This window comes from Serinus canaria, chromosome 4A (assembly GCF_022539315.1).
Source record: "Serinus canaria isolate serCan28SL12 chromosome 4A, serCan2020, whole genome shotgun sequence".
NCBI lineage: Eukaryota > Metazoa > Chordata > Aves > Passeriformes > Fringillidae > Serinus > Serinus canaria.
In genome coordinates, this window is record NC_066318.1 from 11,232,914 (window position 1) to 11,248,702 (window position 15,789).

At 39.2% G+C, this 15,789-nt stretch overlaps 1 protein-coding gene across 5 annotated transcripts in view; it reads left to right on the forward strand.

Annotated features, from left to right (window-relative positions):
• COL4A5 (collagen type IV alpha 5 chain) overlaps positions 1-15,789 on the forward strand; it is a 74,047-nt gene that overhangs the window by 22,695 nt on the left and 35,563 nt on the right. For 2 of the 5 annotated variants that reach the window (XM_050974443.1, XM_050974440.1), the window contains exons 3-18: positions 3,629-3,718; positions 4,977-5,021; positions 5,786-5,830; positions 5,929-5,991; positions 6,732-6,785; positions 7,464-7,490; positions 8,664-8,744; positions 9,790-9,852; positions 10,359-10,394; positions 10,480-10,521; positions 10,629-10,721; positions 12,857-12,910; positions 13,015-13,071; positions 15,241-15,285; positions 15,386-15,439; positions 15,617-15,658. In XM_050974443.1, coding sequence (XP_050830400.1) covers positions 3,629-3,718; positions 4,977-5,021; positions 5,786-5,830; positions 5,929-5,991; positions 6,732-6,785; positions 7,464-7,490; positions 8,664-8,744; positions 9,790-9,852; positions 10,359-10,394; positions 10,480-10,521; positions 10,629-10,721; positions 12,857-12,910; positions 13,015-13,071; positions 15,241-15,285; positions 15,386-15,439; positions 15,617-15,658 — 891 coding nt within the window. The remainder of the gene's footprint in view (positions 1-3,628; positions 3,719-4,976; positions 5,022-5,785; positions 5,831-5,928; positions 5,992-6,731; positions 6,786-7,463; positions 7,491-8,663; positions 8,745-9,789; positions 9,853-10,358; positions 10,395-10,479; positions 10,522-10,628; positions 10,722-12,856; positions 12,911-13,014; positions 13,072-15,240; positions 15,286-15,385; positions 15,440-15,616; positions 15,659-15,789) is intronic. The other 3 variants (XM_050974442.1, XM_050974444.1, XM_050974441.1) reach the window with 3 other exon arrangements.

The window sequence follows — 15,789 nt, forward strand, 5'->3', positions numbered from 1 at the left end:
TCTTATCAAACTACTTACCCTATTTTAGCAAGGTTCTAGGAGGGTTTCAGTGCTCTAGATTAATTACTGAAACATTTCAGGGGTGGTTTTTGACTTGCATAAACAAATGTAACCTTAAATGAACAAAAGTAATTCAAAACACTGGCACTATAATTGTGCTGGTGCAGAATTTTACTGTTGGCTCAGGTTAAACAAGGCAACTGTCCAAAATTTAAGGTAATGCTCAATGCCACACCTGCCATCCACATAGCTCCAGACAGATGAGGTCATTCCTTGGCATTTACTTGCCTTTAGTTCATTTAGTACATTCCCTATTTACATACCTAGTGAAGAATGGAATTCCCTTGGTGGCAAGATTTCCAAGTTAGATTTGGTTAGCCAAACATGAACCTGGTTCATGTTCCTAGAGGATCTCAGATGCAGGTGCCCAAACCAAATGCATCCTAACTAGTCACAAGTTATTTCAGGTTCAGTTTGAAGTCACTTAAAGATCAGATTTCTGTGCCTAGTGCAGTTACTGCAGGTAACTTTGCAGACAATTTTGAAGAACCTTTCTGTAATTCTAAGTTGGCTTTTTTTTTTTTTTTGGCACTTGTCACAGCTTTTTTGTGAATTCACTGAGCAAGTAGGTGTTGTCTGGTTAATGTGGATCTAATGCAATCTGTCCTTAGAATGGATATGAAATTAGGGAACTGTGATTCATTTCCACTGCAGCCAAGGTAAACACAGCATAATCCTGAAGCATGTCAGAGGGTTTTTAAAACACTCTGACATGCTTCAGAGGGTCCCTCTGAAGCTTGCAGACCATCATGTACCTTGTGTAAAGGAAGGATGAAAAACAAAGCCCATGTTTCCTAGGTATGATGTGTTGCTAGTGGAACTTGTTTGAGCAAATGTGTACACACCTTATTGTTAGTTGCCCTATAATTACAAAGCCCTCAGTATTTGATGCATTGCTGGATTCAGCAGTTCAGCTCTGGGGAGCCCCAAGATCTGTCACTGAAATTCTTTAGTGCTGTATCTTATAAACTCTTTGCTTTGGTTTGCTTAGGTTTTGAATTGTTGTTTGAATATTTCTAAATTCTTGTACTGCTACAAGATGTCAAGGGCAGTCCTAAGATGATTGGCTGGATCCCTCACTGTGTATCACTTGCATTTGATCTAAGTTTCCAAATCCAGTACTTCTTTCTGCAGTGACGTCTGAACCAGGAGTGATATGTTTTGAAGAATGCCAATCCTGTCAGAGGGGATTTCTCTGTTTGTCTTGATTAAATACTATAGTTTTGGACATGTTGAATTAGTGCTCTTGGACTTGAGGAAGAATTTTTTGGCTAGCATTGTAATGTGAGGCAGCCATTACTATCACCCTGGTATTTATAAAGGTGGAGAACAATATGGGTGGCTGTGGCATCACTTCTTCCATGCTGTGTATCTTAATCTTACTATGGACATTTGTACATTAATTTAGTTTTAAGCAGCCACCCATAGTTACGTGGTTTTGGACTCTTTTTAAAGTTCACTATTTTGGTAACAAGGGCAGGAAGAGCAAGTATGTGCCACTCTTATCAAATGTTACAGCCATGTTCTTGAATGTATTTAGACATTAGAATGGGCTCTCTAACTACTGCTTTTCTGGTTTTTGGGGAATTTTTGGTTTTTCTCCCCATACTGTCAATTTATTTATATTTTATATTTATTTATAAATCTGGATTTTGGAGAACAAATTCTAGAAATGTGAATTACTTTTCCATGCATTAAAACTGCATGTATCCCTGCTTGTGTCCTATTATTAGAGTACGTGGAACTCTGCCAAATTTTTTGTATCCCTGTTTAATTGGCTATATCTTGCTGCAGCAAAGCATAATTTTAGGGTGTTTCCCACTAAAAAACTATATTTTTTTCTTTCTGTGCCCCAAGCAACAGTCATGTTCAAGCTTGTGAGCTGATGGTTTTGTCATATTGGTGTAGCTAATTGAGGGTAGTTAAGATGAAAATCTGACTCCTTGCCCATTCCCCAAGCAAATGATGGTTTATAGCTGGGGCAACTTTATTTTGCTATGGAAACGATCCTGTATTTTCAGGATTGGAAGAGGAGATCTGAGTTGACCTGGACCTTTGCTATTTATGTTTTAGTTTAGTAGCTTCCAGTCTGAAACAAGAAGTATCCAACCTTCCTCAGTTCTGTGTAAGCAGAATTGGCTAGTGAGCTTTTGAATTTATAAGAAAATTTATTGCACACTAACGAGGGACTTCAATTGTATTCTATCCCCAACAATATAATGTCTTTTTTGGCACTGACTTTATGTGGAAGACTTGTTAAATTTCTTTTCCATTTCAGTATGTTCCTGCAGTGAGCAGGCAGTTTTTCCTGCCAAATTTGTAGCATCCAAATCTTCATAAAAATCTGTATGGTTCAAGCAGTAGGAAAAATCTGGAGGCAGAAGCAACATCTGAAAACGGTTGTCATTTATGGAATCATCTATAGGCTGTTTAAGTAGAAGACAGTTTAAAAAAAAAACCCTCAAAGAGAACTGGATCAGCATAGTTTCTCTTCCCACAAAATTTGCTCAGATTTCTTTAACCAATTTTTTAATCAAAAATAGGGATTATAGTATAGCTATTTCCATTGTAATTACTTTAACTTTTATGTAAGTTCCCTTAGGACGTGTCTGATGTACTCCCTCAGCTGCCCCCAGTCATAGTCCTTCAAATAATCTGTTTGCTTTTGGGGGTAATTTGCTGGCAAACTGCACAGGAGTTGCCCTGGCAACAGTTTCCTCATGCAAGGCTCTCATTTTTGCTGCTCACTCTCAAAGTGGGCTTGGGAAATACTCATTTCAGTTTCAATACTGCAGTTCACTGGCATCTGTTGTTGCCTCTTCTATTCCTCTTAGCTGTTAGACTTGATGTTTCTCTTTCTTTGAAGGCCTTGGCTTCCCCATTCCATGACTGTTTGGAGTGGAGACCTTGGCATAGCTGCATTTTAGAGAACGGTTCTTTAGCCTCAGATGACACACAAGGCCAACCCTCTGCTAAAAGTCTGTTCTAGCAACCATTTGTAGGTGCTACTTGCTGTAACAAAAATGTGAAGAAGAGTGACCAGGTTGAGATTAGGAGGCACTCTAGCCTGGCTCACCCCTCACACATCTGACATGCCTCTTGTACACTGGTGTGTTGAGTGTGCAAACACAGTTCGTGCCAGAGCTTGCTCCAAAATCTGGTTTTGCCTAATGTTTTCTTTATCTGGCACTCCCGAATTCCTCATTTTCTGTCCCTCAGGGACACACTAACCCTTTAGGTAGTAACACTCCTCCAGAGTGTCACTTTTCAGATGAGGAGCAGACCAGCTGTACAGCCTGCAGAAGTACTTGTCTTACATTTGCAGGGGAGAGCACCGTATGAAAGCTTATAAACCTATGAAATCAGTTTGAATGCTGTAATTAAAGGTAAATCTGTCTGTGTTCAGGAATTTCTTTAGTTAAGCAGGTGAGATGTTTAGTCGCTGTTAGTTTGTCAGTGTGATGACTTCCTACAGAAAAGCAGACAGATAATGTATGTTCTAAATTTTTCTGTTGTATATTTTGTTTCTGTCATATTTCACCTCCACCACCACCCATTCTTTTCGTAGGGTGAAAGAGGATTCCCAGGCTTGGAAGGACAGCCAGGTTTGCCTGGATTTCCAGGACCAGAAGGACCACCTGGTCCAAGAGGCTCAAAGGTAAGTCGCAATTCACTTGAATGGTGTGAAGGTGCTGGGCAGTGTTAACTTAATTGTAGTGCTGATCCTAAGCAACTCCAGAACTCCTGATTATCATTGGTTTAATAGGTACAATCTTCAGCTGTTGGGATATAACAGGTTTTTTGGTTGATTAGTTTGAATAGTCAGCCAGTGGAAAAAGATTGTTCTGAGTTTCCTATGCTGTTCTTCACCTACACAGGGGCTTGCCAGCACTGCCTTTCACTAGGTGCTGCCCATGAGGGTCAAAGAGCAGGTTTGGCAAGGTGCTGTGATGAAGCTTTGTTAGTCCTTGCACTTAGGAGATCCTGGCTTAGCTGAGTTTACTGATAAGAGTAGAGTTTTGCTCTCAGCTGCCCTGGGGGCTCCCACCATGTAGGTAAACTGTTGTTTGCACCTGGTGGCATTCCTGGGATGAGATTCCTGGGCTGGGTTTGGGTGGGGTGATGCAAATGAGGGCCTCATTGAACCCATGTGCAGGGAGATGAAGAAGGCTCCTGGCTTTCCCTGGAGGGGTTCCATTTACTTCTAGTTGCTACTGAATTGCATCCTTACACTCAGATGGTTTAATTCAGCAGTAAAATTTCTCTAAATATATCTACCTTTAATATACATAAGGATAGCTAGGACCTACCATTTCTTTTATAAATGCTCACAGTATAAACCTAACAGAAGCACATAAAAAAGAAGCAAAGGAGAAAATAGGCGGGTGATAAGAAAAAAATAGAGGATGTCTACACTGAAAGAGAATATTAACTTGATATAACAAGAGCAAAACAGCCCAGAGGTCTTGGACTAGAAATTCTTGCTACAATTTTATTCTATAAACGCATTTTCTTAAGATTTTGATGCAAAGTTCTGCATTGTGATTCTGTGACGATCATGATGCAAACTAACACTGGTACTGTCTGACCCGTGTTGAATCGTGGCTGCCCGGCTCTGCCCACAAGGGGCCGCTGGAGGATGCTCCATGGCAGGGCTGACCCTGAGGTTGTTAGGGACCTGGCAGCACAGTGGCCTTTAGGAAATCTTTCCTCTAAGGCATGGTTAATCAGCTGGAACAAATACTTTAAGTTAAAATAATTTTGAGTCGTTTAACTCAGGAAGTGACAACTGCTGTAACTTTTAGCCCACTTACTGTGACCATGTAGGAGAAAGTTAAGGCTTACCGATGAATTTGATAGAAATACAAACTGCAGCTTGAGTGTGGGGTCTTTTTTGTTTCTGTTGTTGTTTTTAGGGTGACGATGGTCTTCCAGGGCCTATTGGACCCAAAGGAATCAGAGTAAGTATTGATGCAGTGTTAGGGTGATATGTTGGAATAATGATAAAGACCAACAGGCATTGGGTGGGTCCTAACAGAAGTGGTGATTGACAAGAAAAAAAATTGACTTAAATCTGAAGAGTAATCTACGCACCAGAAGATATTGTACTGCTTTTTGTAATTAATACAAGATTGCATGAGCAATACTATCTTAGATATTGTTTGTATTTCATGAGCTGTTTAGGGACAGCAGCCCCAATACTCATTTGATTTATTTTGCAATACAGAACCTAAGCAAGTGCCAGTACTTTTGTTTCAGTGTATTCTGAAGTAGAGGCAGTGTGTCTGTGGTCCATACAGTGTGTCTGTGGTCCATAGAGGAGCGGTGGACTTGTCTGGAAGTCCTTTAGATTTTGTACCTTTGCTTTTTCTGTCGGATACCTTAGCTGGTAATAATTGGTACATCTGACTTCATTAGGCTACATCCATTTTACACACCCTGAGTGTTTATTTATTTTCTCTTCATATCTATAATCTATTACTTTAGTAGTTCTGCATTATCTTTTCCATGTTTTTGTGGCTGTTTCCCTGAAAGATTGATAAGAACTTTGAATGCCATGTCAGCATGGCATTCTTTTTTTTAATTATTTTGTAGAGGTGATTCAGGTGTTTGTCTGTCTTTACTTACATCTGCACAAATAAATTATATTTAGTGAAATCTTGGTAAATCCTTTTGCACCCATTCATACTGTACTATTTCAAACACATGGTTAATTTCCGTCTAGGGACCGCCAGGGCTTCCCGGCTTTCCAGGAACACCAGGACTTCCTGTGAGTAGCATTGGGTTGTGTAGATAGAAATCCGTTCCCTTTCAAGCCCAGAAGAGCATCCTGCACTCTAACTCTTCTTTCCCTTTTCTACTGTCAAGGGATTGCCAGGACAAGATGGGCCACCAGGACCTCAGGGTATCCCAGGATGCAATGGAACAAAGGTGGAATTCCTTAAAAAATCTTAATGTAACAAAAATGAAGTAAAAAGCTCTTGGGCTGTACCCAATGGGTTTAGTCTGTTGTGTGCAACAGTACTTGCTGTTACTGAGTTGTGAAGGTAATTCCAAGATAATTCATTGAGAGAAGGGGTCATGGCCTGATACTTAAGGCACAAGCTTTGCCAGCAATTGCCAGCACCAAGACACAACACTGTGTGCTCTGCAGCCATTGTTAGAACTCCATGTTCTAATTCTTATTTGTATAAGTTGCAGCTGAGAGGTGTCTGATAATTGTCAGATGCTGTGTCTCATCATTGTAGTAAACTTCTGCTACAAAGAAAAACTCATTACTTTACAGTGAGACTTTTTAATTATTATTTTTTAATATTATATTAAAAATACTGATACAGTGTCTATGTTGGAGGGAGTAATTTCATTCTGATGAGCTACTTAGCTTCATGTTGGGATTTTCCCAGAGGAGAAGTTGATTTTCTGTAGCATTCTGTTAATTTTCAATCTCTGTCATGTAGTACTTTGCCTGGAAGTATGCCGAAACACCTGACTGTGGAAATTTGTTTCCATCAGTTGTGTGAATTAACTAAGTGATTATTCTGTCTTGTTCCAATACAATTTTCTATTCTGTAGTCATAAGCTAACAAACTAGACTTTTGAATCAAAATTTGTTTATCTGGTTTTGTTATGTTTTGGTTTGGTGTTGGCTAATAATTTTCTTCATCCCTAAGGGAGAGCGTGGATTCCCAGGCAGTCCAGGTTTTCCTGGTTTACAAGGGCCTCCTGTAAGTGAAAGATTTCCCAATCTTGTAATCCTCTGAAAGACTTGTACTGTGAAAAATAAGAAAATTTCAACCTCTTTTTGCAGTTTTTCTTTTAATAAATAGGATTTTAAAAAATATTTAATCAGAGCATTTTAAATGTCCCATGAAAGTGAGTTTTCCTGCTGCATGCTCTAAGGCTTAAAAATCCCTTTGAATTCTTACATGCTGAGATGCTTTACCACCTGCAGAAAAATACAAATACATACATATGTGTCAGAGAAGGAAGATCTTGTATATCTGAAGAGTATTACTGGTGATTAAAAGGTCAGAAAAAAGAGACAGGGTAGGGTATTTTCAGTATAAAACACAAAGATACAGTGAAGTGACTATCAGAACTAAAGTACAAACAGATGTAGTAAACAGGATGGATAATAGGAGGCAACATAGAAACAAATTGCTAAGAAAGGAAAAATGTAATCCTTCTAATGCTCAACATTCACTGTGAAAGTCCTCCTCTAATTTTTCCATTTGATTCTGAAGTTCATTAAAACTTTATTTTTCCCTGTTCCATATATTGTTATACGTTTCTGTCTTTAATATTTGTCTCATGGTGTAGATCTGATTAGTGGTTTGCAAACCACATATCAGTGATTTATTTCTATTGATCTTATTTTTTTTTGTTGTTTCTTTTAAACAAAGGGACCCCCTGGGCTGCCGGGTATGAAGGTGAGTGTGCTGTACTCTCACATCCAGGTACTTACCAGACATGGGTGTGCAGTGGGATCTGCCATGAGTAACCTGCTTGTTTCTTGCAAGACTGTGTGCACCCACTGGAACCTGGAGTGGCATTCTTGGTGTTTCCAGGCCACTCCAGTGCAGCTAACTGGAAATTCTGCAGTAGCTTCCTTTGGGTCAGTAGCTCGAGAAGCAGCAGAGTGTTTCCTTGGGACTGTCAAGGGTCAATGTTGAGACATCAAGTTAACAACATTTCTACAAACACCCAAATGCACTGTTAGTCTCTCTGTGCATACTCAAAACACTCCTAAAGCCTAAACGATAGTGACCTAAAATAGCCAGTGACAAGAATAGTACAACATCTTTTGTTCTTTTGAAAATGGTTTTTTGTGCTCTACATATTACATAGATGGCCTTTTCTCCTAATCTAGTCTCATGATCTGGTGTTGAACCTTCTATTTTTTACCTTTGACTGATTGAGCATGGGCCAAAACATCAGTTTTGATTGAGATCTGTTTAGGAGGAAACGTGAATTACACCTACAGAATTACACTGTTAAACTCCTGAGAGGACAGCATAACACTGATACTGGAAAATTTGGACTATAAAGCTGAATTGTCTGTCTTACCTCCTTTTTGCAGTTGTTTTCAAGATAATAAAGGATAATCTCATCAGAACATATACTTTCAAAATAAAGATATTCCCTGAAATCAATAAGAAACTACTTCAATATGGACCACAAAACATAATTGTTGTAACAGCACACTCAGCACTAATCTCATGAGCTGGGACATTGGAAAAAGCTGAATGAGCCTCTTTTTGTTATGTCCTATCCACTGCTTTCACATGAAGCTGGAATGTTTCTTTTGTGAGGAATTTGTGTTTCAATCCCCTAATCTTTTGGAATTTAAATCAATGCTGCTATCTTTGTACAAATTAAATATTTTAATAGTTGTTAGTTTAGCCATTTAGAATCTCCATCTCTCCTGAACAGAGCTATTCTTGGAGAATCTAATACTTATATGAAAGTTTACTGCTAGGGTGTAGCATAGCTCAGAGCCTCTTAGAGTCTTAGGAGCCACTGTATGTGCTCTTTGGAGCCAAAATGGTTGTAAGGAATTGTAAAATGTGTTGTTAATTAAAGTCAACTGTATTTTTTTCTAGGGTGAAGCAGGTGAAATAATTACATCCTTGCTACCAGGACAGAAAGGTGACCCAGGATTTCCAGGTCTTCCAGGAATACCTGTAAGTTGCATAAAGTATTATTAGGCTGTGTTCTGCCAAAAAGATAACATGAAAAGTACTCTTATTACAGGAAAATTGGCAACTTGATGCTTGTATGTTTTCTTTCATTCTCACATTGAATGTGAGACCTGATGTGCAGCGCTCACATTCAATGTACCTCTGATTTATGGCTTGAGGGAAAGTGTGTGATTCCATATTGCTCTTTATAGGGGGACCCACAGAAGCCAGAAAGGTTCCGTGGTCAGGAAGGTGGTATCCAGCAGACAGCAGTACTCAGTTTCTGATTTGCTTCTCTGCTTTCCCTGCCTCTTCCCCCTTCCTAGACATTCTTTGTATCAGTTCTGGAGTTCCCTTCCCTTCTTTACCCTGAGTTGGTCCCATCTGGCTTTCTGGCTGTAGCTGCTGTTTTGCATGGTGGGAAGGAGAGGGTAATACCTCAGCTGTTCTCCTCATGTGGCACCTCCTGAACAGTGTTTCTGCTCTCCCAGCAGTGCTCTGTGAAAACAGCTAGTGACTCCAGGCCCTGTGCTTCCCCACTGAGCCATTCATTGCTTTAGTGGAAGAACAAGGGGAGCCGAAAATGAGTCTATCAGTCTGAGCTGGGCAGGAGCCAGGCTCCCATTTCCTGGTACAGAGAGGCAAGCCCCACGCCATTCTGTGACCAGACTGAGCCTGTTAGCATTTCTGCTCCTCTGATCTGTGCTTCCCTATTGTCTCTTTCTGGCTGGGAGGAATCACAAACACAAAGTGTTTTCTTGTTCTTTCTCAGTACATGACGAGAAAGAAAGTGCAAAATTAGTTCAAAACAAACCAAAAAGCATTCCCTTATCTGAGCCAAAGAGATGCATTGATGTTAAGAGCAGGACTCTCCTAAAATGATGTACACTTCTTTAGGCCTTTCTCTGAGGACAGATTGGTAGGTTAATCATCAGCAACACTGATTGACATGTCTGATGCCACTGTTTGGGTTATTTGAGTTTAAAGCTCTCACTGGGTTTTTTTCATAAAAAGGTGCCTCTCATGGCCTCCTCCCCTTCCTCAACAGGGCCCCCCTGGCTCCGTGGGAATACCGGGTCCAGTTGGCCCTCCAGGGCCTCCAGGTTTGACGGTAAGTTTCTTTAACCTGTTGCTCTTAAAGCCTTAAATGGGACAGTTACTACTTCATTTTGGGTTCTCAGAGGCAGTCACTAAAGTGCAGGGATCATGGTAGTCAGGACTTGGCATGAGGACAGCAGCAAGCATGCATTCAGTTCAGCCTGGAGCTGTTACTGTGCACCTTTAAATAGCATACTTCTGAAACCACCTGTTCCCAGACATCTCTTTGCTTTAAGTTTTGTTGAATCATTGTGCAGGCTTCTTAATGTGAAACATGAGACAAGATTTAGCTTATTTAGACTATGATGTTTAATACCTGACTGTTCAATTTCATTTAATGGTCTCACCTAAGGAAAGATTCTTACATATTTGTGATGTTGAATAGAACGAGTTTTCAAAGCCAGGCAAGGTGCCTTGTCAGCATGGCAGCAATTCAAAGGAATCAAAGCTGCAATGTTGTTGGGGTTTGTAAAGTGCTTTTAAGTGACTTGTTTTTTTTTTTGTTTCCTTTTTCAATAGGGACCTCCTGGTCCACCAGGGCTACCAGGACCCAAGGTACTGTCTTTCTCATATTGATGGACTGTTTTCTTTCTCTTTCTGTTTGTGACTTCTAAGGCCTGATGAGTTATACTTTTTGCAGGGTAATATGGGTTTGAATTTCCAAGGACCCAAAGGTGAAAAAGTGAGTAGGTGATCATAATTATATTTTTACTTATTACTTTCAAAATACTTATGCTTGCCATTTTTGCTTGTATTGCCTGTAACAAGCTGCATCTTCCTACAAATTAGGGTGAACAAGGTCTTCAGGGACCTCCAGGACCACCAGGACAAATTGGAGAACAGAAAAGACCAAATGACATTGAGTTTCAGAAAGGAGATCAGGTGAGTGGGACACTACACCCATCTGTGGCGAGCATGTGATCAAGCTGCAGCCTCTGTTGGTTTGTCTCATGTATGCTCACATCCTGCTTACTGCAGAGGTTCTATTTTTTTTTCCTTAGAGTACTGAATATTCCAGGCCTGAGTACTTTTTCTTTAATAGAAATCATGCCAGTCACATTAGTTTTTACTTCCCTTAGTAAAACAACTATTCTAAAGAAACTCTCTAAAAGCAGTTCACAGAAACATTAAAAGCAGTTAATACTCCCATGCTTTGGAACACCCAGAATTGCAATTTTCAAAGCAGTCTGAGGAGTCAGACTCCCACTCATTAACCAGCTGTGTCATCCATTGTGAAGAAGTCTTTCCAAAAATTTAATTCAATTTCTTCTTTTTTTGTTAGTGATGCCCCAAGATCTTTATTCCTTGTGGTCTGAATAAAGTGCTTTCCCTGTTTCTGGCATCTCAAAAGTAAATATCAGTCGTATTGTTACAAGAAAGCTCAAAATACTGGTTTGATTTGCATGGATCCCTCCCTACCCATAAATGCTGAAGGTCATTGGGAGAGTTAGCATTTTTTAAATTATTACACTTTTTTCCTCTTTCTTTTTCACTGGAGAACATTCTGCAGTACTGTTTAATTCTGGGTGCCACAGACAGTCTGAGCAAAACCAGCAGGATCATGGGTGCCTGGATGTCACATTTTCCTTGAAGTTTTTGTGATGTTCTCAAATACCACCCTGGGTAATAAAAGAGTTGAGGTAGATACTTTGAGGGAAAAGTGTTGAGTGATCATTTTTGTTCTCATTTTGCAAATGTCACTGTAGTAACTGAACTTTAAACTATTAGTTTCTTCCATCTGTGTTTGGATCACTTTCTTCCTTTCCATCTTCTTATCTTGGGAGATGTGTCAGAGAAGAAAGGGGGACACAGCACTATTTTATCTGAGCAAGGTGTAGGGCAATTCTGCTCTTCATCTTGATCAAAACCATTTGTTACTTTTCCTTTCAGAAGGGCATTAAACACCACTAAGGCATTAACTAGAACTATGTGCTGCTGCACACTTGCAGTGCACAGTCATCCTAGGAAGATCTCTGGTTTTGTCTGTAGCTGAGTGATAGGACAGAAAGTGAAGAGTAGCATTGTGTCTTTATAATTCTAAGAAAAAGCAAGGTAACATTTTGACCACACTGTTGAAGTAAAAATTAATCTGACTTTATTGGGGTCAGACTAATTTGCTTCTGTCATTAGGGACCCCTGAAGGACTAATTATACTGGCACTAATTTATGTAAATGCACAAAGTAAAAACATTCTACCTACACTCCATTTAAAGCACTAAGAATTATAAACATTGAGTGCATTACCTTTGACCAACATTTATAATGATTTCCTAGTTTGCAAATTGGTTTTTATTTCAGCAAAATTTATGCTTGGTAGTGCACAATCAGTAAAAAATGTCAACATTACAGTTACTTTTTTGTGAAATGCACATGGAGTTCTGGTATGTGCCTTCACCTATGATCTCTAACTAAAAACAAGTGTGTAGATGGGCTTGAGGCTGGGATGACTCCAAGAAAATAATGGAAAATGCACAGAAACTTTTTATGGATTCAGTAACCTGTAACTTTAGGTTAATGGTGAAAAGATTAATAACTTGTACAAAGGTGTAATAAGACAAAATAGAAATCAGAGCTTGTCAACACAATGATACTGTGATACTTTTCTCACAAACACACTTTGATCCTGATGATCTCCCAATTTCAGCAATTACCAGTAATCTAACAACTGTTGCTCCTATAATCTCAGCAACATTTGGCATTTGTTTGTTCTTTCTTCCTTTTTCCCTTTCTTCTCTTTACTATTGGATAGTGCCTGCAGGCCACCAAGCCAGCTGCTGCAGTGCATGCAAGAGGCAGCTGTGTTTTTAATGGAGTGAATCATCTAAATAAACAGGATGAGCAGTTAATAAAATTTATAGATTCACTCAAAATTCCACACAAAGAAAGAATAAATATGATCCTTTATAACTTGGAATCTAAATGACAGCAAAAATATTCTATTTAAGAAAAAAAGTCAATTGAGCTGCTAGGGAGTGATGGAAGCTTTAATCCTCTTTTTTTCTGCCCATGCTTGACAGGGTATTCCAGGTGATCCAGGCCCACCAGGACTTCCTGGGCCTCCAGGCCCTCCTGTGAGTAGAACTCTTAGTTCTATTTTGTTGCATCTGTATCAGAACTGTAACTTCATTCTACTCTGGCTTGTGGGCTCAGTTTAAGATGACGTTTGTGTGTCCAGGGTCTTCCCGGTGGTGTGAAAGGTGAAAAAGGTGAGCAAGGAGAACCAGGCAAAAGAGTAAGTAGTCTGTTTAACCAAACATTTGTCTTTCCATTCAGTGTTATCTTTGACAATTAAGCAAATGTTGAATTCAGGTGGGGCCATCAGCTTATGGGTAAGAGACTACTTCTTTTTCCTTGTAACCCGGCAACTTGCAGATGACGCACAGAGGTCATGACAGTGCTTCTAGCTATGGCTCTCTGTGCTTTCTGATAGAATTATCTACATGTAGATCTTAGTTTAGGGGGCAGGAGAAAATAATTTAAATTATGTTATCTGGTTAACATGTGAAAACCTTCAAAGTTGCTGGACTGCTTGTCTGAAGCAGCAGTTTTCTGTTTCCTTTTAAAAAGGGTCTTCATTCCGTTTGCTCTGTACTGGGTTGCTAAGCAGCATGAGATTGGTGTGTATGTGTGTATATATATATATAAGCTGGTCCATCTAAACTCATTCTTAGTGGGTTTGCTTGTGAGGTGAGTCACAAAACCAAGTCTCAGAACCCTGTTAAGACCAAAAATAGTCCATTTGTCACTTCCCAAGAGATTGCCTCAATTTATGTGCTGCCTGCAGAGGGCAGGAGTCAGGATAGCTTTTTCTAGGGATAGCAAGAGTTGCTTTGTTCCTGATCAGACTCAAATCAATCCTGGAATTTAAATGTACTTGGATATCACAGCTCAAAAAAGCTGAAGAAGATCATAGAAGTGCTAAGAAATAGGATAAAAATAACATGGGCTGGACCAGCAAAGAGAGGCTGTAACCAGCTCAAAACATTCAGTATCTTCACTTCCACAGCTTCTGAATGCATTGTTTCATCAACAAAGTGCCTTTGAAAATCGAGGCACAAGTTCTGCACTGGTTAATTGGACAATATATAAGCACTTTAGAAACATGGTAGTAGTAGGTTTTCCAATTTCCATAGGAAATAAATACAGTGGAAAAAAATGTTTGGTACTGCAGATAAAATCCTTCATAGTTGCTGAGATTTATAGAAGGGCTTTGATTTGTCTCTTTTAAAGAACACAAAAAGCAGATTTACCAAGCCAAAAGTCTCATTATATTTTGAGTGGGCTTTGAATTGTTGCTTCTCTCTGCAAAAGTAAATGGGAGCCACATAAATTTGCAAAGATCTGAAAAGATAAAAGTCCTGAGGGGATATGTCAAATGCCTTTTGCCAAAAGCTTGTTTACCAATATTTTTGTTTAGTTTTATTACTCTGAATCTGGGCATGTTGCATACTTGAAGTGCAATTTTGCTTTAAGTTACTTTCAAGTTGCATTTTAGGACTCCATATGATTCTGTGAGGCTCAAAGCCATTTCAGATGTACTCATAAAAATATCAGTCTACATATTCAAATAGATAGTTCTGCACATTCACAGGAAATCTTAAAACCTCAGTTTTGAGAGTTAGAACTCCTCACTGGTGAAAACAAACTTCACAAATCACATTATACTCTGAGTCACTAAATCTTTGAGGTCTTATTATCAATTTCTCAATGACTGAGAGCTGATCTTGTCACTGAGGAAGGTTCACTAGGTGAAGCTCAATCACCCCCAGACACCTGTTAGAGGTTCTGTGACTCTGACAATAAATTGCCATTTGTCTGCCCAGTGAATGGTCTGGAATTAAGTGGAGCTTGCCCTGCTTTTATTGCAGCAATGACAAATCTGTTCAGCAAGGACATGCCTTTTAGAAGTCACTTCTTTGAGCAGAACTTCATGTTCTATTTTCATTGATACTAATGAGAAAATCATGTTGATTTAAAGGAGAGCTAAAAGTCAAACACAAAGTTTTATTTAGTTTCAGTGGTCACATGATACTAATTTGCTAATTAAACATAGTGTTCTACTATTTAGGGATTTAGGATCTGTTTTCCAAATAAATAATTTCTCTATTGCTAAAATAAAAGGAGTAGTAAACACAATGAATCAGCAGTAAACTGGAGATCATTTTGTGCTGTATTCACCCAGCATTACTCTGAGACTGTCATGGTTTGTGCTTTGGTTTTCAGAATTCAAACCTCAGTTTAGGTAACTCCATTGGTTTATGGTTGATGTTTTTGTGTTGTCCCAGGGACTGCATTCTAGATAGAGTTTGGTTTATTGAAAAATTGGAAACAAGTAACATAATTTCCATAAGAATTCTTTACCACTGCAGCATTTTATTTCAATGCATATTTGTCTTTGAAGGGAAAGCCTGGCAAAGATGGAGAACCTGGTCAGCCTGGTAGGGATGTGAGTAATTCATATGTTTTTAATCTAACCAGACTCTTTATAAGCTTTCCTTTTGATGTGGAGAAGATCTGAGTGTGATTATATTTCCCTTTTCTTGAAGGGTTTACCTGGTGGGCCTGGAATAAATGGTGCTCCAGGAAGAGATGGTGAAAAGGTATGCCAGGATTTTTTCAGTGTTGCTGTAATAGATGGAAAATTTGCCATCACTGAGTTCATTTCTGCCTGAGTAGTAATTGCATTGCTTTTGCTATTACAGTGCTGAGGAATATTTGCAATAACTTGTTTATGTAGTTCTGCACAGTATCAGAAATGCTCTTAATTTCATTGGTAGGGTGAAAAAGGTGACATGGGTCCCCCTGGTCCTCCTGGAATTGTAAGTTGCTGATCCTTTATTTTTTTGCATTTGGTTGACAGTGTTGTTTCATTGTAGTTCTTGGCTGACTGAGAAGTCCTATCTCTGGGTACAACACCAAGAGCACCAGAAAACTTTTCATACATACACTA